The sequence below is a fragment of the Aureobasidium pullulans genome, assembly GCF_000721785.1.
Source record: "Aureobasidium pullulans EXF-150 unplaced genomic scaffold scaffold_10, whole genome shotgun sequence".
In the NCBI taxonomy this organism is placed as follows: domain Eukaryota; kingdom Fungi; phylum Ascomycota; class Dothideomycetes; order Dothideales; family Saccotheciaceae; genus Aureobasidium; species Aureobasidium pullulans.
The window spans coordinates 1,078,988-1,101,825 of NW_021941030.1; the positions used below are offsets into that span (position 1 = coordinate 1,078,988).

The 22,838-nt window shown below is 50.5% G+C and overlaps 11 protein-coding genes across 11 annotated transcripts; 4 read left to right on the plus strand and 7 right to left on the minus strand.

The window, feature by feature from the left end:
• Positions 1–10: 10 nt before the first annotated feature.
• On the minus strand, positions 11–790 carry M438DRAFT_274206 (plant basic secretory protein; the record flags this gene model as incomplete). The annotated part of the gene is made up of 1 exon (XM_029900695.1): positions 11–790. The coding sequence occupies one exon, from the start codon at positions 788–790 to the stop codon at positions 11–13; it is 780 nt and encodes a 259-aa protein (XP_029760359.1).
• Positions 791–2,170: 1,380 nt separating this feature from the next.
• Positions 2,171–4,273, plus strand: M438DRAFT_397674 (tannase and feruloyl esterase; the record flags this gene model as incomplete). The annotated part of the gene is made up of 2 exons (XM_029909321.1): positions 2,171–4,087; positions 4,197–4,273. Exons 1-2 carry the CDS (start codon positions 2,557–2,559, stop codon positions 4,271–4,273), a joined length of 1,608 nt encoding a protein of 535 aa, XP_029760360.1. The 5' UTR covers positions 2,171–2,556.
• A 21-nt stretch (positions 4,274–4,294) lies between these two features.
• On the minus strand, positions 4,295–6,204 carry M438DRAFT_346235 (alpha/beta-hydrolase). The gene has a single exon (XM_029905624.1). The coding sequence runs from the start codon at positions 6,089–6,091 to the stop codon at positions 4,364–4,366; it is 1,728 nt and encodes a 575-aa protein (XP_029760361.1). The 5' UTR covers positions 6,092–6,204; the 3' UTR covers positions 4,295–4,363.
• A 962-nt stretch (positions 6,205–7,166) lies between these two features.
• On the minus strand, positions 7,167–8,362 carry M438DRAFT_365972 (uncharacterized protein; the record flags this gene model as incomplete). Its single annotated transcript, XM_029907842.1, has 1 exon — positions 7,167–8,362. Exon 1 carries the CDS (start codon positions 8,325–8,327, stop codon positions 7,167–7,169), a length of 1,161 nt encoding a protein of 386 aa, XP_029760362.1. The 5' UTR covers positions 8,328–8,362.
• A 288-nt stretch (positions 8,363–8,650) lies between these two features.
• On the minus strand, positions 8,651–9,051 carry M438DRAFT_406233 (uncharacterized protein; the record flags this gene model as incomplete). Its single annotated transcript, XM_029909831.1, has 1 exon — positions 8,651–9,051. The coding sequence occupies exon 1, from the start codon at positions 9,011–9,013 to the stop codon at positions 8,651–8,653; it is 363 nt and encodes a 120-aa protein (XP_029760363.1). The 5' UTR covers positions 9,014–9,051.
• Positions 9,052–9,708: 657 nt separating this feature from the next.
• Positions 9,709–10,710, minus strand: M438DRAFT_346236 (uncharacterized protein). Its single transcript, XM_029905625.1, has one exon. It carries the CDS (start codon positions 10,581–10,583, stop codon positions 9,861–9,863), a length of 723 nt encoding a protein of 240 aa, XP_029760364.1. The 5' UTR covers positions 10,584–10,710; the 3' UTR covers positions 9,709–9,860.
• A 448-nt stretch (positions 10,711–11,158) lies between these two features.
• Positions 11,159–11,772, plus strand: M438DRAFT_355974 (uncharacterized protein; the record flags this gene model as incomplete). The annotated part of the gene is made up of 2 exons (XM_029907072.1): positions 11,159–11,275; positions 11,350–11,772. The coding sequence occupies 2 exons, from the start codon at positions 11,159–11,161 to the stop codon at positions 11,770–11,772; spliced, it is 540 nt and encodes a 179-aa protein (XP_029760365.1).
• Positions 11,773–11,933: 161 nt separating this feature from the next.
• Positions 11,934–14,774, minus strand: M438DRAFT_335884 (TPR-like protein; the record flags this gene model as incomplete). The annotated part of the gene is made up of 1 exon (XM_029903843.1): positions 11,934–14,774. The coding sequence occupies one exon, from the start codon at positions 14,772–14,774 to the stop codon at positions 11,934–11,936; it is 2,841 nt and encodes a 946-aa protein (XP_029760366.1).
• Positions 14,775–14,934: 160 nt separating this feature from the next.
• On the minus strand, positions 14,935–16,803 carry M438DRAFT_346238 (uncharacterized protein). The gene is made up of 3 exons (XM_029905626.1): positions 16,422–16,803; positions 16,154–16,372; positions 14,935–16,099 (listed from the first exon to the last, which is right to left on the minus strand). The coding sequence occupies exons 1-3, from the start codon at positions 16,490–16,492 to the stop codon at positions 15,271–15,273; spliced, it is 1,119 nt and encodes a 372-aa protein (XP_029760367.1). The 5' UTR covers positions 16,493–16,803; the 3' UTR covers positions 14,935–15,270.
• On the plus strand, positions 16,801–18,549 carry M438DRAFT_346239 (mitochondrial carrier protein-like protein). Its single transcript, XM_029905627.1, has 3 exons — positions 16,801–17,275; positions 17,326–17,623; positions 17,682–18,549. Exons 1-3 carry the CDS (start codon positions 17,108–17,110, stop codon positions 18,446–18,448), a joined length of 1,233 nt encoding a protein of 410 aa, XP_029760368.1. The 5' UTR covers positions 16,801–17,107; the 3' UTR covers positions 18,449–18,549.
• A 1,931-nt stretch (positions 18,550–20,480) lies between these two features.
• On the plus strand, positions 20,481–21,813 carry M438DRAFT_375115 (uncharacterized protein; the record flags this gene model as incomplete). The annotated part of the gene is made up of 2 exons (XM_029908551.1): positions 20,481–20,820; positions 20,873–21,813. The coding sequence occupies 2 exons, from the start codon at positions 20,481–20,483 to the stop codon at positions 21,811–21,813; spliced, it is 1,281 nt and encodes a 426-aa protein (XP_029760369.1).
• Positions 21,814–22,838: the final 1,025 nt, after the last annotated feature.

A 22,838-nucleotide genomic window follows, 5' to 3' on the forward strand; every position in this document is an offset into this window, starting at 1 on the left:
GTTCACACCTTCAATCATGTCCCTCGACCTCTTTCTTGATACGGATCTGCATCTTCAAGTTCGGGTCACCGTGACTGTCAGACTCCTCCTCCTTGGACTTCTTCAGAGACTCGGCGTACTCTTTCCAGAGACTGCCAACGTCCTTGCCAAACAGATGATCCCAGAACTTGTCGTTCTTGTATTCCTTATTGCACAGGGCCTGGTTTATTTTGTAAACACTGCCTATGCCCCTGCTCTTCTCAATCCAGTCGAGGAAGTAACCAGTGTTTTGGTATCCAGAGTCCCAACTCTTGCCAGCCTCTCTCTTCCAGTGAGGAGGAATGTAACCTGCGTTGAGACGAACCCAGTCGGCGATACCCTCAATCAAGCCTCCATTGCAGGTTCCATTCCCATTCCATTGGAAGCAATGTACAAGCTCATGACAGACGACACCGAGGATCTCTGTGCGGGCGGAGTACCCGGGCTTTTGTGACGCGACATGATTGAGGTAGGAGAGGGAGAGGTGGATCTCTTTGTGGTCAGAATCGAGGTCTGTACCGGTAGTGTATGCTACACCGTCCATGTCGCGTAGAATCAACGTGACTGATCGCGTGCCGGGGATCATCGTATGCGCGGGTATTGGCCCTGTGGTCGAGACATCTTTGTGGTCGGGAATGCTGTACAGCCGTGTCAAGACAGTCTCAACCAACTCGGCAAAGTCTTTTGAGCTGTCAAAGTTCTTCAGGAAGAGGCTGGTGGACTTGTGACAGACGTCGCGGAGTTCGAGGCGCAATTTAGGTTTGGGGAACATGGACGTCTTTGTTGACGTCGGTTCGGCGTCTTGAGTTGGTGTTGGGAGCGAGGGAGGCGCTTGCGAAGGCTGGGGCTGTGGAGGTATAGCAGACATGGTTTGGAAGTATGGAGTAGCGGATGATTTGGACATTGATTTGGTTGTTAGATATATGAGTGGTTGCTACGCATCCTTACCTTGGCCTGTCAAAGTGCTCCGCATAGACGTTGGAACGCGGCTGCTGGTGATTTTCAGGGTCTTGCATGTGATGAATTATGCACGCGAGTAGCTCACTACTGAGGAAGGAGCGAGTGCCCTGTGTTCAACTCTCAGACAGGAAAGAACGAAATCAACTTCTTCACATCCCATGCCATCTTGGACAGACAGAGCTCCAAAGGGCTGGCAAGTCCCATCGGCTTCGCTTAGTAAGCAGCTTAGTAAGCAATGGCTGAGCACAGGCCTCATCAAGGTGTATAAAACAAGTCTGCACCTCGCCCTCCTCTTTCTCTCATTAGTCGACTTTACTTCGTATGTGCCACCACTACTGCCACTCTTTGAGCATCTTACTGACCCCCTTCAAGATAGAATCTTTTTCATTTAGTTTGTCTTCTTATCTGAACTCTTCAAAAGAGCCACAGAACTCCAACCTGGCGGATGAGATATATCCTCGGTGCCTTAGAGTGATACCAAGTACTTTAGCTCCGGCTTCAGTGGTGATGATCTCGACCCTTTTGAGTGTCTGGCTTCGGTCGGCTTGATTGGGTAGGCACTGATGGACTTCTGACAGGCCTTTCTTCTTTATTTTTCATCATTGTTTGGCTTTATGCTGAGTTTTGGAGAAGAATTTGCAAAATTTCCACCATAGAACGTGACTTGAATATTGTTGGTCCGAGGCCTTTAAAGCCATCATCGCCATGGCATCTGGACGGCGCGCAACAAATCTCTGCAACCAAATCTTACTCGTCTACAGCCCTCAATACGCACCTGTGCTACCGTGCTTTTCCCCTGCTTGTACCGATCCGCCGCCAGGGACAGCAAGAAGCAACACATGTGTTTGCCCTCACGCCCGTGACTCAGGACAAAGTCTGTCAAACGCGAAGAATATCAAAGTAGGAAGTTTCTACGGCGCATCCCAAATAGGATATTCTCTTCGCGCATCAAAATCGATTTTACATGCTCGCTTCAGTTCGCAGCAACTCTACTTGATTTCAAAGCTGGCTACTGTTTCGATCAGCCTTTGAACATGGTTGGTTTCATCATCTGCTGCAGTCCTGAATCTTTGACCTATTCCGGCCACTCAATCTAGCTTGACTTGTTGCTGTGCTTACAGAATGATCGATTTCTGGAAGCATGAGCCCTCGAGATCAACACGGAGATGGTGACAGCACTCGGCCGAGCAGTCCAACATGCGGTCTTTTCGAACTTTCCTCAAGAATGAATACTATATACAGCGTCCAGACAGCCCTGATTGACGCGGCTTGCCGAAGGGCGCATTCACAACAAGACAATCGACCATCGTATTGGTACGGAGTAGAGAGTTGGCCAAGGCGCGCTGTAGGGCCTTCCGCAAAGGCAAACTCACTTGTGAACAAGCCCTCACCGCGTAAGACAGATATACATGACACACGCCAGCAGACTCGGAGACACATCATCAGCCAGCGCCATGACGTGGACTGACGGTGTAAATACGAGGGCAGCAGTATATATGACGGATCCATCCTCCGACAGCAGTTGCAACCAGCCACTGATCCGTACCTCTTTCCTGCAAGACCTGTCGTTGTCAAGACATGCGCAACTCCATTCTGGCCGCTTCGGCCACAGCCGCCATTGCTCAGGCTGCGTCGCTGGACCAAGTCTGCACCGCTGCTCACGTTCGCAACTCGCTCCCTGAGAACGGAACCTACCTCTTTTATCCCTCCTCTGTCACCGCCAACGCCGTCTACAACACCTCGGTCAGTGGCCAGACCTTCTTCCCTGACAGCACCTTCAACTACTGCAACGTCACCTTCGCCTATGGTCATGCCGGAAAAGATGACAGAGTGCTTCAGGAGTACTGGCTCCCTAGCCCAAGCAATTTCAAAAACAGATGGATGAGCACTGGAGGTGGTGGTTTTGCCATCAACTCAGGCTCAAACTCACTCCCGGGTGGCATCATCTACGGTGCAGCAGCAGGTATCACCGATGCTGGCTTTGGAGATTTCACCACCAACTACGACACTGTCTCGCTCTACGCAAACGGCACTCTTGACTACGACGCTCTCTACATGTTCGGATACAAGGGTATAAGAGAGCTGACTGTCATCGGTCGCGAGTTCACCGCAAACTTCTTCGACACCAAGGAAAAGGTCTACACCTACTATCAGGGTTGCTCCGAGGGCGGTCGTGATGGTTGGAGTCAGGTCCAGCGCTTCAGCGACGCTTTCGATGGTGCCATTATTGGAGCACCTGCCATCCGCTACGGTCAGCAGCAAGCCAACCATCTGTTCGCCAATGTCGTTGAGCAGACTCTCGATTACTATCCTCCTCCTTGCGAGCTCCAGAAGATTGTCAACGAGACGATCGCTTTCTGTGACCCTCTTGACGGCAAGACCGACGGTGTCATCGCTCGTTCTGACCTGTGCCAGATTCACTTCGATCTCAACTCTACTATTGGAAAGCCATACCACTGTGACGCCACACAAGCTTCCAGTCTTGGCTTCGGCTTCGGCAGTAAGCGCAAGAGACAGATTATGGGCAGCACCAGCTATGAGCCCGAGCAGAACGGCACTGTTTCCGCACAAGGCGTTGAGCTCGTTCGCACCATTCTCAATGGTCTTCATGACTCGGAGGGTCGTCGTGCCTACATCAATTACCAGATCGGCGCTTCGTTCGAAGACGCCTCTACTACCTACAACACCAACACCGGCGCTTGGGAGCTTGACATCGCCTCTACTGGCGGTGAATGGATCGCTCGCTTCATCAACCTGGTCGAAGCCTCCAACCTCGACACTCTCGCAAACGTCACCTACGACACTGTCAAGGAGTGGATGATTCAAGGCTGGTACATGTACGAAGATGTTCTCCAGACCACCAACCCCGACCTCTCAGCCTTCCGCGGCGGCGGTGGTAAGATTCTCACCGTCCACGGCGAACAAGACGACTCCATCCCCACCGGCTCGTCCGTCCACTTCTACGAATCCGTTCGCAAGACAATGTACCCCAAGCAGTCCTACAACAACAGTGTCGCCGCCATGAACGACTGGTACAGACTCTATCTTGTGCCCGGCGCTGCCCACTGCTCAACCAACACTCTACAAGCCAACGGCCCAATTGGCAATTGTGCAGCTGGCCTTTGCGTCCTATGTACAAGAACAATGGTACCGAGCTTGTTTGCGAGTACGATCAGGCTAGCATCAACACTTGGATGTATGACTTTGATGCATACAAGTTACCTTTGTACTAGGGTGTTCGAGCAATCACCATGCTCGAGGAGAGGAGCGTGCATACGCGCATGTCAGAGTTTGAGATGGGAGCATATAGAATTTGAAGCCTCTGTAAATTTGTATACTTCAAAATACACGCATATCGTCAAGACAATTCTTCTACTTCATATTCCTATGCTTTGAGCTCTACCTGACCACGTCTCACAATACCATCAATCTCTCTCTTCCCCCACGCAGTTCCATTGCCCAAGATTGTTTCAGGTTGAGTAACATTCCTCTGCGTAGTATACGGCGATACCTCCGACAAATCCTCAATCCTACCAAGCAACTTTTCCAGATGCCTATACGCAGCAGACGGCGCGCCCTGGGGCAAAAAGTGTCCAGCCAATTGCGTAAGCACAAAAGTCAAGCCTCGTTCCTCGACCCAAGAACCGAAAATACCAGCGCCAGCCATACTATCCATAGGATGATCATGGTAAGGAACATAGAATGGGTTCTTTGGGTATTCGCTGAATCCTTGTACGCCATTCCAAGTCAAATTCTGCAGAGTAGCAAGAGTGCCGTTGGCGAAAAGGACGAAATCAAGAGTTCCATGGCCGATGATGACGTTGTTGGTGCTTTCAATGACATGTTGTAGAGGTCCATCTTGCAAGCCAGAGGGTGGCGAAGTATCAGAGTCGTCACCGACGAAAGGATTTTCTTCGCCAGGGAGACAGAATTCCCAATCTACATCTAGGGGAGCGTGGATGGCTTTCTTGACATCCGTGCGGTTGAAATAGGGTTGAGAATAACCATCGGGGAGGTAAAACTGATCGTAGGAGTAGGGGAAGCCGAGGGAGTCCCAGAGTAGGGGACATTGTTGACCTAGCTGGTAGATGTCGAAGCAGGGGTTGATTTCAAAAATGGCGGTGAACAGGATATCGTAAATGTCGCAATTATCGTAGTCGTAGACTTCTTCGTAGGTGGAGGGAGGCGGGGGAAGAGGTCCTGTGGGAGGGAAGGTCATAGCTGTTTCCATGAAGGTGTTGAGGCCGCATGATTCGGAAATGTTGTTCACTTGAGCGTTGATGGTGTCGTTGAGGGGAAAGAAGTTGCGGTTTTGGTCCACAAAAGAGAGGGCGGGTGCCTGAGAGATGACACCGTCGTAGCCAATTGATGGATCATAAACCATGAGTCCGTTCACGTTGTAGTAACTTGTGTCGTTGTGCTTGAGCATAGCAGAAGCGATGTAAGGTGTGTACATGCCGGCATACGACTCTCCTGTGATGTAGATTTTGCGTCCTTTGAGGTCGAATGCGTCCATGAAGTTACGCCAAAAGCCTAGAAACTGTGTTGCTACAATATCCTCATTGGTCGCAGTAGCATTTCCCGTACTGAAGCCAGTCGAAATAGGTTGGTCGATCCAAATAACATTGGTCAGGTTCGACCAGGAATATGTGTTTCTGACAGGACGGTATGTACCAGAAGCCCAGTTGACAGGACCGTTTTCGTGAAAGAAGCCATCCAAACTCGAGCATCCAGGCCCACCATTGAGCCAGATCACAATCTCATCGCTGGCCAATGGATTTGTGGTCGGTACGAACCAGAAGAAAAGACTGTCGGTTGTACTGTTTCCTATTGGCATTGATCCGGCATAACTCTCTCCGATGTCAAAGTCAACTTCAGGTAACCCAGACCCATTGACCGCAAAAGGTGCTGTGTTATTCGTCAAGTAAGCATGATTCGCACGCTTTTGAAGCCTTTGATCTTGTTGTTGCTCCTTCTGAGCAGCAAACATCTCGATGCGACGCTCATGCTGGATCCTCTCGTACTTGGCAGACTTCGGAGAGCGAGCTAGTACCGATGATGGTAGTAATGAGAGCAAAGAGGTGGCCGTGCAGGCCAAGGACAATAGATGCATGATACGAGATTCCAGGAGATGCAGATTGATTTGACAAGATCAAAAATCGATCTGATCTGATAAGGGAAAGCTTCTGCATTTTATACTCGGAGTGAGGGAAATTTTTGAGAGCACATCATCGCTTCTCCCGGTACCGCAGAGCGACTGGCTGGTAATCAGCCTACATACTGATGGCCGATTGATTGACCAGGTTGATCAACGTTTATCTGGGGATAGATCCGGAGATCCTCATCTCAACGGGTGTCTCATATTTGGTGTACCGGGACTGAGGCGCGGCTTCTCAATTCGAGTCGGCATGCATGGTGGCATTGCAGGAAGCAGCAGTCTTTGATGACAAAACAAACGCCTGGGAAATCAGCCGGTAGACACAAAGCATTCGTTCAGGGCAGTCATGGAGGAAATGTCGAGAGACGCTGCTGCTGGGGGCAGAGCGAAGTTGAGTCGACCTCGGCAAAAATTTCCTTGATCGTCAGAGCTTCCACAATTTTTTATCAGATCCAATAAATCATGAGCTCTAGCCAAACCATGCACACGCGTCTGACAGCACGTTGCTTTGTCATATTACTGCAACTTGTTGGGCTTCTTCATCACCACCGCTGGTTTGATACAGGGCTGTATCGAGCTTAAGTACAGAAACTGCTGATCTACCATGGGACGACCGCCAAAGCTCGTCGCGTCTCCTACTCCATGCGGATGTTCACTGTGCTCTATTCACCTATCAATTGATGCTACAGACTTTTTTATTGAGAGAGTTGGAGAGCGCCTCTTGTTTGGCCCAACTCACAGTTTCTGGTTGGACAGATGTCACTCCGCAATCGGTTCTGCTTGGAGTTCAGCCACTCCTTAGGTATACACACAATATTTTGTGCACAGGATAATGTATCATGGTCTTCTCTGAACACTAGTTGATGTACAAGAATTATGGTATTGGGCAATGCATGGGTTCAGAGATTGTATAGTGGCTAATATTCAATACAGGCTGGAGATGGATTGCCTGAGGTCTTTGCACTGTCTCCGTCACTACCCTCCCAAACCCTGCCATCGCCATCATTGATGTATGTCCACCGTACGATCATCAAAGTTTAGAAGTTGCAGCACTCTTCTTGGAAAGGATAGCAATCTCGGGAAGACCAGCGGCCATTGCTTCCCCTTCAGCAACAAATGTAGCACATCCGCCAGGTAAATCGGCCACGTTTTGACCTCTGATAGCTGCGTCTATCCAGCATTCCAGTTTACTGAGACTGCAGCGCACTAGATCGTGATGGTCCGCAAGGTAGTTCAGTATCGCGCTCCAGTCAGGGTCCTTGTCCAACAATACGCGGTCAAATCTGATCTCCTGCAGATCTGCAAATGGCCTGAGATACCTGGCCATAATCTCCTCCCCTGTGCCGTAGAGCTCGCAGTCTGAGATATCCAGTCTACGGACGGGCCTCTTGGCTATCCATTTGTCAAACACATAGTCCGAACAATCATCCTCCAGCTGGATGTGGTCCCCTTGTAGCTCCAACAGCCGCTCGTCAGCTTTATACGAGATGCTGCTTTTGCAATCATCACCTCCTGCAAACCTGAAGTTGATGTTGTCATCGATTCTGGCAGTCAAGCATTCGGCGACGGCTTCCTCGAGAGCATCGACCTCGCCCTGACCAACGAAGAAACTCATATACTCACGATCTCTCAACTCAATGCTTAGGCCTCGAACCGTGACTTTAGAGAGATCGGCCGCCTCAAGAGTCTGCCTCAAAGTGTGAGAAATGGGGTAGAAGGCGTCTTTACCAACTGCGAGTTTCTCCCAACCGAAGCTACCGCCACCCTCAGAAGCACACACGACAATGTCTACGGAGTTGCCGAGATTTTTCATGTTTTCAAAGACCTTCTGCATAACGCCGCAGAAGCTTCCAGAACAAAGAAACACGTCTTTGTTGACCAGAGGGCGCGTTTCGGAATCAACTGATTCTTTGCAAGATACCTCAATCTGAACACTCCGGACGCAAGGACCAAAGGCCGGATGTTCGGTGATCGTAAGCAACTCTCCAATGCTGTATCTGGATACGACATGATTTCTCTTGACGAAAAATGCGATACCGAAGATGTCGACAGAAGCGGCGTACAAGGCTTTGCAAGCAAGGCGGAGACTCTGGAGGCTTTTGCAATCCCATGTAGCAGGCTCATCACCAATTGCGACTTCTTCTGCGACTAGACAGTGGATTTCCGGTGGCAGGTCCAGGAGGTGAGGCATGATTGTGGACGATATCAATGGGGTGAGATGCGGAGAACTGATTCGTGGGCGGCGAGACGGTTGATATACGTGAAGCAAAAGAACAAACCGTGTGTTCATTGTTTGAGACTCTGCCTTTTTAATAATGACTGCATGGGTGCCCCTCCACTCATCAACCTGTAAAGATGGTTTCTGACCATTCTGTGGGTTTGTAATGAGAGAACATACTCCCCGACAAAGAACACTCAACCTTGAGCATAACATAACCTTTCGCCTAACTCTCAGAGTCATCATTCCCCAAATTCATAGCCATTGACGGCCTCTCTGCTTGACGCGAACGCAGATTATACAGCCTTTTCCCCTTCCACTTGCTTCTCGAGCCCGCTGGCAACACCTAACCCTGTTCCAGATCCAGTTTTCATCTCCTTGCTTTCTTTATCTCTCTTGTCTTTGTCATCCTTCTTCTTCTTCCTTTGCCTCCTCTTGTCTGCCCTCTTGGTCTTTCTGAGAAGAGTACACTCGGGACAACGTTCCGTAGCATTCACGGGTGTGTACGGGCGGTTATTGCGATTGGCACTCTCGACATCATTTGACAAGTCGTCCCAGTCTTCACAGAGATCCCCGCGTTCTTCGGCTCCAGGGCAGAGAACAGGCTTTTGAACCGTGTGTTTGCACTTCATGTGGTAGACACAACGCCATTTGCACATCGCGATGGCTCGATGGAAAAGGTGGAAGTGTGTAGTTGACACTTGGTTCTGTTACACAGGGTGAACGGTGGCACACTGTTGGCGAACGATGGAGGGTAATTGCTTGAGGCTGGATGATGGCTGATGGCTGATATACGATGAAGGGCGGGTGAAGACTCTTCGGAGAATGGTTGATCGAGTTTCGCTGGTGAACAAGCGCCAAAAGAGGATCTTCCTGTAGGCAATTGATGATATATGATTGCCGATGAATAGTTGCTGGTATACGATTGATGGTGGATTACTGGTAACAATTGGCTGATAGAATGCTGCTGCTACTCAAGTAATGCTAAAGCAAGGATTGCTAATTGCTGAAGCCCTGGTCACTTTCGTAACCAGGCAGACGCCAACTGATCACTCTTGCCCAAAGTTCTGGTTTGAACAGCATACAGCTTTTGCTACAGATATAAGAAGAAAGAACCACCCTCAATCTTGGCCAGGACGCTTTTATATGGTACACACCGTGCATCCAATACGTCATGAATCTTCAGCAGGACCACAATACTTCCACATCAGAAGGAGCAAATTTATTCTCTTTCTAACTCCGCAGCAGTTCCCATATGACAAGCCCGCAGTCTCCCCCCAGCTCATCGCCACGTTACTAGCTATACTTCCCAATAACGAAAATGATTAGGACAATGCAATACAATGAACAACATGGGCGCCGAGACTCAGGGGTTGGATTCCATAGATATGTACGTGCTCCAGCGACAGACCTCGACGGTCAGCTGGCTATCGGAATGCACGAGTATTTTGCAAATGCTAACTTCGTCCAGTGATAGCATGAGTATTCCGTTTCTCCGCACGCTTCTTACATCTGCCACTCTCCGTCATCGTCGTGGACGTAAGGATCTTCATCACTTTCCTCCTCGGGTCCAAAACCGTACTCGTCATCCCAACTCTCTTGCTCGATGAAGCTTGACTGCACCTTGCTGTGACTGGCTTCGTCCTGTATCTTCTTGTTCTCTGACTTTCTCTCCTTCCTGAACTGCTCAATCAAGCCAGCGAATCCGTCGCGGACCCCCTTCACTCCACGCCATTCGCGTCCGTCGAGAGCAACTTGTCTTGAGTGGGGTCTCTTGCTGGTATTGCAAACCAGATGCTTGATTTGGAGGTCTTCCACTTCGAGGCCTTGGAGCAAGTGAAGGAATATGGTCAAGAAAGGGTATGGCTCGTCATCGTCGTCCCAATCCGACGAGTCCAGCTGGACGTAGACGTTGACCATCTCAAGTTTCTTGAGCACCTTGCCTTGACCCTTAAGGAGGTCGAGTAGTTGGGTAGCGGGAATAGCAAGACATTCGAGTCGAATCTTGTGGAAATCGCCTTGCTTGACGCTCTCGTGTGCGATATCAAAGGTAGGGATGATGGCCTTTGGAGAAGTGACGTGAGACACTGCATTGGATGCTGCAGTGTCCACTTCACCAATGCACTCCAGCTGGCGAAGTTGGGCCGGGGGAGAGAGTGTGAACACACGGAACTTGAGGTTGGGCTCTAGCTGGACGGTCTGCGAAAGCGGCTTGTCAGGCCTTTCCATGGGGCCGGCGGTGGATGGAGGGTTTGATAACATGTTGAGGTGATGTGTTTTGTTTTACTGTGTTATTTTGTTGAATTCTGGTGATGGGGTTGGTGAGAAGAGTAGAGTGCTGGAAGGAGTCTCTACAAAGTAATCAGGAAGATTGTGAGATAAGAATACTGCAATCCTTCACTCTATTTTTGAGTGTGTCCTCTTGGCGCAGGCTCTCTCTGGCAAACTGGTGTGGGATGAATTGAATTGTGCCTTTTTACAGTCCTCTGTCAGCCACATCACGACAATGGCTGGAGACTAGAGCATTTGCGTCTCCTCTCCAACCTCGCGGGAGTTGCCCATGGGTTATTCAAAGAGCAAAGCTGCTTGTTGTTTACCGACTTTCGAGAACAGCAGCATTGTTCGACAAGCCCGACACTCGATCGCAAACGGGTTCCTTCTGTTTGTTGACCACAACCACCCAGTTTTCACCGATTTCCATTATTAGTCGCACCAACCTTGCACCCTGTCACGTTATAAGTGCCACGCTTGACGATTTGCTAAATCAAATTTTCATCACTGTCACCATCAGACACACATTCGAGATGTCTGCTTCAAAATGCCGCATCACGCTCCTGGACATGCCCGATGAGATGCTCACTCAAATCGCCTACACTGTCGAGCCGGAGGCGTTGGCGTTGCTGCGTTTGACCTGCAAAGCAGTCTGTAACGTGGTCAACAAGCCATTTGGCGAGCATTTCCTGCCTCACTGTCGATTTATCCTCACGAAATACAGCATCCGTATCCAGCTAGAATGGAACGATCGCGACTTCCATGGCGAGCCATACCCATTCATGACCAAACTCTCTCGCCCGCTTCGCCACGATCTGAGCTGGAAACCCTCGAGATAAGAAACTTGATGTGCGACCACAGCGATAGTATCTCGCCTCCTATCATTGCATACAGCGGACGCACATGGTGCGATGACGTGGAGGAAGTTCGTGCCGGGTTTGACGGTCTGATCGCCCAGATACATACAAGAAGAGAGAGACTTCTCATGGGTGAAGAGGAAGATGGTGACTACAGCGGACCTGGATGGAGCGATGAGGATGATGGTTTCGAGGAGAGTGATTACGAGTTGGAACGCGAAAACGGGTCTGAAGATGAGAGTGACAGTGAGTCTACTGATCAAGACGACGAGGCAATCTGGGACATGTAATGTGAAGACTCCCAGCGGACACTATTATCTGGCCCAGTGTTAGCTTTAAATAAAGATTCACATAGCTTCAGTCAGCAAAACATTTCAACTTGAGCTTGCTGAATTTTGCCATTTGGACGCGCTTTTTATCAGCCACATCAGGTAAACGCAAGTCACATACACTAGCCACGCAAACCTTCCAATGCCTCCTTCAGCCTCTCCCATCCCTCCGTGTCTTCCCAGCAGTCCTTGCCTTTACCCATAATACTCCTGATTGCGCTTCTCGCCTTGAACTTCCAGTCCTTGGCAACCAATGCACCAGTTCCAGCTGCCATACCCTCTGTCTTCTCCATCTGACCCAGACTCTCGTATGCATCACAGAGATCGACGGTGGCATCAACAATGACATCCCAGCGACCCTCGCTCTCGGTCTCCCAGCCAGGTTGACTAGTCACTGCTCTCCAAGCCTTCTCGTTGGCGTCTAATGCAGTGGCTGGCTTCTTACGCCAAAGAGACAACTTAGCGTATAATTGCCACAGCTCGCGAGAGGATGTGATGAGAGGTACAATCTTCTTGTCAAACATCTCTACCAGCAGACGTTCGAAACCGGGCTTTGAGGGATCGTACTCGTCGTTCAAAGCAATGACATGGCGAATCATATGCTCCATGATTTCGACATCGATGCAAGATTCACCGTTGGTCTTTGAGCGGAGGTCAATGATGTGACGCTGAGCTGTCAACACTGTGTCGTAGTCTGGTGGAGATAGTGATGCAGCGACGATGAGGAGGTTCTCCCAGATACGGTGGCTATCGTGTTTGAGAGTAGCAGCACGTTTGAGTGCACGAAGAGCGTCCTTCTTGTTCTGCTGCGGGTCAGGCTTCTTGGTTTGGGAGGCCATCGACTCGTCTTCGTCTTCGGCGAGCTCGACAGCGGGAGCCGGGGGTTCGTCGTCAGCAGTAGGAATCTGATTCTTGAGGAGGGCAGCGGCCAGATTACTCCATGCTTCTGCATCAGTCTCTTCAAGCTGGACAGTGCGAGAAAAGGCTTCAGCGGCCTTCTCAAATTGCGCAAGCTCCAGCAAACAACACCCCATAGCGAACCAAGAGGCGTGATTCAACTGATTAGCCCGCAAACTCTTCGCATATGCGTCAGCGGCCTTGAGCATGTCGCGTTGGCCAATGTACATGCGACCCAGCGAGCGTTGGGCGCGAGCATAACGTTGACCCGAGACCTCCCACGCCTTCTCGTACATAGAAGCGTCTTGGTCAAGGTCACCGATAATACAGTAAAGACGTGCTGCGTCAGCTGGTGGAGGTTGTCTTTCAGGACCCTCCCATGTCTCTTCGTCGCCGGCATTGTCCTCGTCACCATTGTTGGTTGCGTGGAAGAGCTGGCGGCGCACCAACTTCTTCGCTGTCTCTTCCTTCTCGGTGGCAGCGTAGCAGAGAGCAGCCTCTGCCCACATCTCCAGACGCACGTAGATGTCGAGTGCTGATCGCAATCCTCCCAAGGTAACCCATCTCTGTGCAAGTTCACCCTCCAACTCCCATCGAGTAGGGGCTGCAATCTGGAAGATATATCGCAGTCTCTCCGAAGCTGGTGCAGAGTCCTCGCTTTCGCCTTTGCGCAAGAAGCTTGTGGCCGTAACATCAGCGTTTCCATCTGCAGGGGTTTCAGTGGTGTCTGCAATGACCTGGTCGACAACGGCTTGTAATTGCAGAAGACCGCGTTCAATGGTTCTAGATCGGTAGCCCTCCATTCTACTACGAACGAGCAGTCCTTGTGTGTAGACCTGCCAGTTCGAGCTGCCACCCTCCAGTACGCGTGTAGCATAGGGAAGCGTCTCTTCTCTAGTAAGACCATTGGCGGGAGATGTGTTTGTGATGGAGGAAGCAAGGGCGAGTAGAATAATGGAATCCAATGGAAGTAGCTTGGGCTGGTTTGAAGGGTCGAGTTCCGCTAATGCTGGCGGCAAGGACTCTTTGGTCTGAACATCTAGGTTGAGCGTTGGCTTTTCGGTGAATGATATGGACTCTAAAAGTGTGTCATCATTGAGGTCCACATTCTTGGGGCCACTGTTTGCGCCTTCTGTCTGAACTTCGGAAGACTTCACGCCCTTGGCATCCTCGGTATTCTGTGCACTTTTGGCAAGCACAACCAGTTGACTGACATCATGCTGCTGGAACTTTGTTCTTCTTCCCAAAATACCAGTGAGCGCGAATTGGAAGCCCTGTTCAGCTGCCGCCTGGTCTAGATCAACTCTAGCCTTTTTGTCCAAGCCATAGAAGGTCTCGATACTGGCACGTTCAAGCAAGAATTCAACCTTCGCTTCATCATTGCTAACCTTTGACTTGCCCTTGGGCGACACATCAAAGAATTGCTCTTGTATCGCGTCAACATCGACAAAGATCTTGTCCTGCAGAGTTCCGCAGTCTTCAGATAGAAGTCTTTGGTGCATAAATGTGACTCTCAGTCTGGCCCATCTAGCGACCGGAATATTCTCGAGGATATCCAGGTTACTGATAATGACGTTTGCCAGGCAAAGAAGTTCAATATTTGGTGTCAAACGATAAGCTGCAATACCGTCGACTGCGAGGCTTGCGATGAGTTGACGGCGCAGAACCGTCACTTGTTGCTTATCCTCGGCCACCTCTTGTGGTAAGACGGTTTGTGAAGGTGTGAATGGAAGAGGTGGACCGGTAGCATTTGATTGCAGGAAAGCGAGCAGCGCGGCATATCCAATGATGAAGAAGATACCCTGCTTGTATATGGCATTCTCCTGGTCGGCGGCAAGAATTCGGTTCAATCGGATTGAGACGTACTCATTCCAGGTTGCGCAATCTTTCAGTTTCGTTTCATCCAGCTCTGAGCCTGCACTGCGTCCAAGAAGTTCTTGGGCATCCTTGGATTGCAGAAGGGCGGAAAAATCTCCAGATTCAAGGTCGGAGAGACGTTCAGCCAACAATCCCGAAATCTCATCGGGCAGAGAGCCGCGGAAGAAAGTCTGTAAAGCATCCGCCATGTTTGTCACTGACTTGTAGTGTTTCCGGTCTGTGAATCTTGCAACAATTATTTCTCTGGACCCTTGATCGGAACGCGCTTGAAATGGAAGCGTTTGGAAGTTTTCGAACGCGGAACTTTCCGCCTCCGCTTCTGCTTCGTGACCTTTTCGAAAATCACCACGCTGAGTCGATTGTGCATTTGTTCGATTGTATCGTGTGTTATGGAGAGATAGCTAATAACGGCTGTACAGGGTTGTAGCCCACAGTAAACAAACATGCGCAATCCATCTACTCGAAGAAGTAGCCCCCCAAAATCCGAGTAACGCCAGCCAAATCTTCCTGAACAACCATATAAACAACGATCTCAATTCACCAACGTGCTAGCGCTGCTTTATGTCCCAGTGTGCAGTCTTCTGCCTTCCATGACCATACCAAGAAGTTCCGAGCTGTAGAAACACACGAACGTCTCCAAGTCCGAGTTGTGTCCAGGGAGTGTCATCAGTTACACTCTGTTGATCACTTCTTATTCTGGATGCCATCCCAGATGCTTGTTGCAATACCGATGTACGCTGCAACCATGCTGCCACTGTAGCCATAGGGCATGGCAGTTTCGACAGTCTTGACCGTCTCGTCGGCGAAGGTTCCATAGAGCCTGTTGCCTTGAGAATATACCATCCATGACATCAGAGCCTTAGCAATACTAAACATGAGAGGGTCAATGCGGTACTTGGGTCTGTAGTCTTCGTACCCATCCTTCTTCTTAAGCTTAAGAGAGAGGTTGAACAACCAGCCCATGGCAAGTGGGGCCCAGAAGTTCATGGTAGCCCACAGCAAAGAAGGAGCCCAGTAGTGATGAGTAAGCAACACAAACAGATCAGGTAAGAACACCGCAAAGCCGGGGAATCCGAATAGACTTGGAACATCGAATGCGAAATTACGCGGAACGGTTGCGTAGTGGAGGGCGGCAAATTCGAGGAGGAAAATTGTGGTGTGAACACCGGTGACAGAAGACAAACCAACACGAGCATCGTAGAGCATGTCCATGATGTGCGACGCGTTCCAGAGCTTATTCACGCCCTCTGAGATACGAGCAGTTTGCTCCTCGATGGCATCTGTCACGACAGCCGGTGAAGGAGGCAATGGCATACGCGGAGGGCTGAGAAGTGAAGTATCCTCGATCATTGCGCCTCCAACTGTAGGGGCATCAAAGATTGATTCCTCAATCCTGGGAGCGTCGAATATGGCAGCCTCGATCCTGGGAGCCTCAACTCTGGCCGGAGTTCGCACGACTGCGGCGCGAGCAGCGCGCCTGCCAGTAGCTGCAGTGGGTGAGGAGACTGGCTCACTAATAGACTATCATGAGTTTGGAAGACTATCTGCAAAATGAAGCATGACTTACGCGTCTGATTCACCCTTGATCTGGGTGGCGCGTCTGCGAGTGACAGATTTTGTCACATCTAGCTCGGCAGCAGGAGTGGAACCCATCTCTCGCTTGGTGGGAGAACCTTTGCGGGCATAGTAGCCTTCGAAGACTGGAAGCTGAGAGTACTCTGACGCGTGATTTGTCAATCTTTCTTCAAGAAGAGCGACGATTTCGACTTTGCGAAGATCAGAGACGCTAAAAGGATCAGAACGATGATACAAAAGGACGCGTTTGGGCTACGCACTCGTCAATTCCAGCTTGGCCGGCAAGATCCTCGAGGTCGGCTTTGCGATGCGTGTTCAACCAGGAAGGCATGATGCGGAGTTTTTATGCAACACGTCGCGTAATTAAGGCGATCAGATATCTCGTGAGATGGAGGCTTTAAGAAAAGTATGTCGCGAGCAATTTGATGGAAAGGAAAAACACGAGTGTGCAAAGACGCGTAGGGAAGCTGTGCAGCTTCGGTGAGGTAAAGTAAACACTCCGAAGCAGAGGAACAAATGTCTTGGCACACAATTAGTTGGAGCCATCTGACCATGTGATCTGCTTCGGTGCTATAGCGCTGAGCTTCCTGGGGATTCGGTATCATTAATATCCCACGCTGTGCAGAAGTACAGCTTCCACTTGAGCATGCGGCGACAGCCAGAAGACGAAGGCCTCCGAGAGACTGCGGTCAAGACAAGGTAGTCGTCGGAGAGTCGGTGCACGGAAGCGGGAAGTGCAGGCGACGCCAAGCAAGATGACGCCGAGTGCAGAAGGCTCAAAGAAAGTTGAGAAGGCAGATGCAAGACGACAAGAAATCTGTACATCCCATATCAACCTTGCCGCAAACGCCCACTAATATACCCTCTCTCGATTCCCCACGTTTGCTCCAATTGGTCTTCTCGTCGAAACCGGAAAAGCGCAAAGGAAGCGCATTCGAAGGCATCCATGGTATTAGCCCGCGTGGCTGAATACCTGTTCCCGTCCGACACCATTTCACACTATGATCCAACTGCGGCGGCGACACAGCAACGGAATCAGCAGGCCGAAAGATTGCTGCAGCAGTCAATCATGGACGAGGAGGATTTAGATGCGGTCAGACCGCCGTACATTCATGTTAGTCGGATCGAGACACGGCCACGACGGCGTGGGTTGACTGAGTTTAGGCAATGTTGGCAGGAGGTCTCGGTGGTTTGATGGGTGACATGCTCATGCACTCGCTCGACACAGTCAAGACAAGGCAACAGGGCGACCCTCATATGCCGCCGAAATACACATCCATGGGCTCCACCTATCGCACCATCTGGCGCCAGGAGGGTCTGGTACGAGGACTGTACGGAGGCGTGACACCTGCTTTCCTCGGTTCTTTTACCGGTACTTTGACCTTCTTCGGCGCCTACGAATACTCCAAGCGCGCAATGATCGACTTTGGTGTCAATCCCTCAGTCGCCTACTTCACCTCTGGTAAGACCGCTTCCGTTGCATCGAGCTCCATGGCCTTTCATGCTTACAACCCATCCAGGCTTCTTCGCCGATCTTGCCGCCTCGCCCTGGTACGTCCCTTCCGAGGTTCTTAAGACCAGACTGCAATTGCAGGGCCGATACAACAACCCCTACTTCCACAGCGGCTACAACTACCATGGCACCTGGGATGCCTTTAGAACCATCATGCGCGTTGAAGGATGGCGGGAGATGTTCTCTGGCTACTCGGCCACCCTGGCACGCGACCTGCCCTTCTCCGCTTTACAGTTCGCCTTTTACGAGCAAGAGCAACGCATTGCAAAAGCTTGGATGGGAAGCAAGGACATCGGTCTTCCGCTGGAAATCTTCACCGGCGCGAGCGCTGGAGGAATGGCAGGTGTCATCACTTGTCCACTGGATGTGGTCAAGACACGCATCCAGACTCAATTGGACCCCGAGTTTGCTCATGCGCCCGCCTCGCAGCCCTCGAAGCCTGCCTCCGCCGTCAGTCCGGCCAGCACAACACATAGACCCACTGGACATGGCCCTTCGATTCATGATTCCAAACGGCCCATATCGACTGGAGGTCCCTCGACTGCTTTAAAGAATCACGGAGCGGTTGCTCTCGAAACTGAGAATGTCATTGCAGGCTTGAAGGTCATTTACAAGCATGAGGGCGTTGCTGGTCTCTTTAGAGGTGTGGGCCCTCGTTTCGTATGGACGAGTGTACAGAGCGGGACCATGCTTGTAATGTACCAGCAGCTCCTCAAGTATTTCGAGTTACATCCACTCATGGGTTCCGACGAGGACGAGCTGGCGTTGTCGTGAAGAAGCGCTTAAACTTGTATTATAAGAACGGTTTGTGCTATGGAAGCATTTCGGGGGCGTTTCATCTGCAAACCCAAGCCATGATAGACGCATTTTGGAGCGGCGTTTTTGATCTGGACGTTTGTATTTTCGTTTTTAGAGTACTCGGTTCATAGCCGTAGACTTTTTGTATATCAGAACCAATACCCACTCACTCAATTACATCCCTTCTATCCAGTCAGCATTAACCAGAGAACTTCGAGCACAGCTCATCGGAGGATCGATCACAAACCAGTAAAATTCGATTTTGTAATAATCGTGAAGAGCATCGAGGGAAGGGCATGCAATACATGCAGACCTGCATCAGATCGACCGAGTTCCTCATACCTTATGGCATTGATCATCTTTACACGTGGTACGCGCACTTATCGCTTGCTATCTTCATCTCGTGATGTATCTGCAACATATATCAAGCAGCAATAGCGTAGGATTGAGATCGCTGCTAGATCTTCACGGGCTTATCTTGTCGCATCCGAAAATTCCTAGCAACAGCGAACGCCCCTGTACAGCACACGTCATTCGCAGATGGTCGGCAGCGAATACTCCACAACAGCAGGGCAGATCCAGGCGAGCCCTTGGCACAAATTTGATGAGAAAGCAACTGCGACGGAAGGCTTCCGAAGCGCTCAGTTTTCAAAGGCCGCCGCGCGCCGCCTTGTCCGACCGTGCGAAGGAGAGTCGAGATGAGACTGGAACGCTCTGGCAGTGTCAGAAGCCCGAGGCCGCATGAGCCGCAGCACTGTTCATGGCAGATTTTGCCGCCTGGTTTTGTTGTACAAATAGAGCAGTCTGACAGTGGCGAGCACACAATAATCTGAACCACCAAAAAAATCCAGGAAATCAACTGGTCACGAATATCCAAATTTCAACTCTCGAACAAGGACACAAGCGGGCATAAAAGTCGATTTATGTACGAAGTGCACGGTATGTCGTTGAATTGAGCACACAAGACCGAGCAAAACCGCTGGTAAGCGATCGGGAATTTGTTTTGGTTAACAGACCCTGCCGACATCGCTATTGGGTAAGGATCCGCACGAGGAAGCTGATGCCGGGTCGTACGACGGATGTACCAGAACCCGAACCGAGCCTTAACCTTTTACACATTCGAATTTCTACCCAACTGATAGGAGTGTAGGTTGGAGGCTCTTTCTGTGGCTCTCAGGCACAGCGCCTGGCAAAGCTTGGAGGCGTCGATTGACTCAAACCGCTCCACATACGTAGCGCGCTACTTCTGACGACACTCCTACAACAGAAAAATCGCTTCTCAGAGGCAAAGTGATATGGTATCCAGACGCTTTGCTATCGAGCAGTTCTCGAAGCAGGTCCAGATTGGCTGTTCTGGGGACTCCACAATGCGTCCCCAAGATATGAGCACAGAAAAACTGGGGACCACGTTGTCCTGAGTGCGAAAGGATTTTTATTACTTGATACAAATCGACAACGAGTCGATCCATCAAGACCAGTGCGTTGCTTGAAACCTAAACGCATACGTGCTCAACCAGGAGCATGATTCTTTTTACCTAACACTCTGGGGAAAGGCTCCGTTATAAGGCCGTAGCGTCTGGTGCATCGTCCACTCTCCTCCACCAACAACCAAACGACAGGAGCAAATTTTTACGTAGGGACAACCGTCTTGCTTGGTGATCTGCCGTACTAGTCATCTCTACCCCAACCACTATTTAACTACCTGCCCCTCCGTTCTGTGCCCTCTACCCTCTTCCTCTCCATCTCTGGTTATTCTTACAACTGTCACGCTTCTGTGGGGATATTCAGCAGCCAGGCACGCCACTCTTTATATCCGGTCGGATCCTATTGAGGCTCACCAGACTTGACACATTATCCGGTTCACGCCTTCTCTTCCTTCACCATGCATCACAACGAGATGCCCACACCTATTGGTCACCCACCTCAATACGACCAGGAAAAAAGGGTTGATGATTTCGGAGCTATTGGCTCAGTCCCTATTGCCGACGATGAGGAATCTAACACTACCATGAAGGAAACCGAAGTGCTGGACGTCTTTGGTAACGAGGATGGTGCCGATATTCAGTACAAGACCATGACCTGGTGGCAAGGTGCCATGATCATGATCGCCGAGAACATCTCCCTTGGTATCTTGTCTTTGCCTGCTGTCTTGAAGACCATCGGTCTGGTCGGTGGTATCATCGCCATCCTCCTGATGGGTATCATCACCACCTACTCCGGTTACACTCTTTGGCAGTTCCGCATGAAGTACCCTCAGGTCGCTTCCTTCGGTGATGTTGGTCAGATTCTTATGGGAAAATTCGGACGCGAGTTGTTCGGTTTCGCCTACGTTACTTTCTGTGTCTTCTGTAAGTTCTTCTCGTGCGCGATACGATTTCCATCAAGCTGACCAAAATATAGGCATGGCTTCTCACGTCTTGACATTCATCATCGCCATGAACACTCTTACCAACCACGGAACCTGCAGCATCGTCTTCGGTGTTGTTGGATTGGTTCTTTTCACCCTCTTAACCATTCCTCGCACAATGAAGAACGTGTCGTTCTTGGCTATCGCCTCCTTCATCTCCATCCTTGCAGCCGTCATGATCACCATGATCGCTCTGGGCATCAACCCCATTGAAGGACGTAACCTCGTCGACACTGCACACCCCAACTTCCCTACTGCCTTCAACAGCGTCTCCAACATCGTCTTCGCTTACGGTGGACATGCTGCATGGTTGAGCTTTATCAGCGAACTCCGTGACCCCAAGGACTACCCCAAGGCTCTGATTACTCTTCAGTGCGTTGACACTTCGCTTTACCTGGTCGCTGCTGTTGTCATCTATTACTTCGCTGGTGACATGGTTACCAGTCCCGCTCTGAGCAGTGCTTCTCCTCTTGTCTCGAAGATCGCCTGGGGTATCGCTCTGCCCACCATTATTATTGCCGGTGTCATCTTCGGTCACGTTACTGCCAAGTACATCTACATCCGTCTCTTCGCCGGTACCAAGCACCTTCACAGCCGTGGTGTTGTTGCCACTTCTTCCTGGTTCGCCATCATCTTTGGTATCTGGTTCGTCGCATGGATCCTCGCCGAGTCCATTCCCAACTTCAGCAACTTGCTTGGATTCGTCGCTGCTCTTTTCGCCTCATGGTTCAGCTACGGTCTTCCTGGCATCATGTGGCTCTATATCGCCAAGGGCACTTGGTTCAGCAGCCCCAAGAAGATCTTCCTTTTCTGCTGCAACGTTATTTTGGTACTGTTGGGTATCATCATCTGCGTTGTCGGTCTGTACGCCTCAGGTACTGAGCTGGCCAAGGACTCTAGCGGCCACTCTTGGTCTTGCGCGGACAACTCTTAAGCAACGAGCACTGGATGCTTGTATGCTATGAATCTTGCTTTTTAACTGCATTTTTGATGAACTCCTATACATTTTGATAGATACCTATGACGAAAAGAATTTTACAATGATCGTCTTACAATATTCTCCCTTCATCTTTACGATTTCCATTTCGTCCATGTCTTAATTGAACATTGCTAAGATTTCCATAGTTCCCAGAAAAGTCTCGCACTTCAAATCCAGAAAGAGGCTTCGCAAAACAAGGTCCGAAGGTGCAAACTCTGATGTCAGGATTGAGGAGTTCGGCAGCAACAAAAAGAGGGGAAGCATCGAAGGACTCTGTCTGGCTGTCGTTCTCAGGCCACTTTGTGCGTCCGCTAAACAGACGTCAGAAAGAGAAATGTTGATCCATTAACCCAAGCCATTTCCATCAACATCTCGCCGCTGCAGATGAAGATCAGCCTAATCAGCGAGTCAAGAGACTTTGAAGTTGGCCAGGATAATACCTGCTCTAGGACTGGTTCGGGAGTCTCATCGCTACGCCACGAAGGAAGCCGCTGTGGACGTTGCTAGGCTACATCGTCTAAATGCCTGACGGGAAGCTGCTTTGATCGCGACTGCCTGGAGAGAGACGGCTGCGCAGGCCTCTGTTTTGCCTGGTGAGAGAACGAGCGAAAGCCTGGCGTCAATCCGTCTCAACCTTTTTCAAGTCATCCGAATGCCATGGAGACACCTTCATCTTGGCCGTCTCTCACACATCCGAGATATCATGGGCTGCCTTACTCAGGACAAGCACGCACGGGAAATTCTATCCGAAGGATCTGCATAAAAGCTGCAGTCTGCATATCTGGCATCACTAAACCGTCACCGGCATCAACTAAACCCACGAGGCTGGGATCCAGAGCGACTGCTATTGCAGCGCTGCCAATTGAGCTCTCAGAACGCGGTGCCTCATACATGATCTAGACGCAAGCCACACAGGACCCCCTGACGAAGGTGATGGAACAAGTCCTCAACAGACACAAAGCAGCCATGACTTCACACCG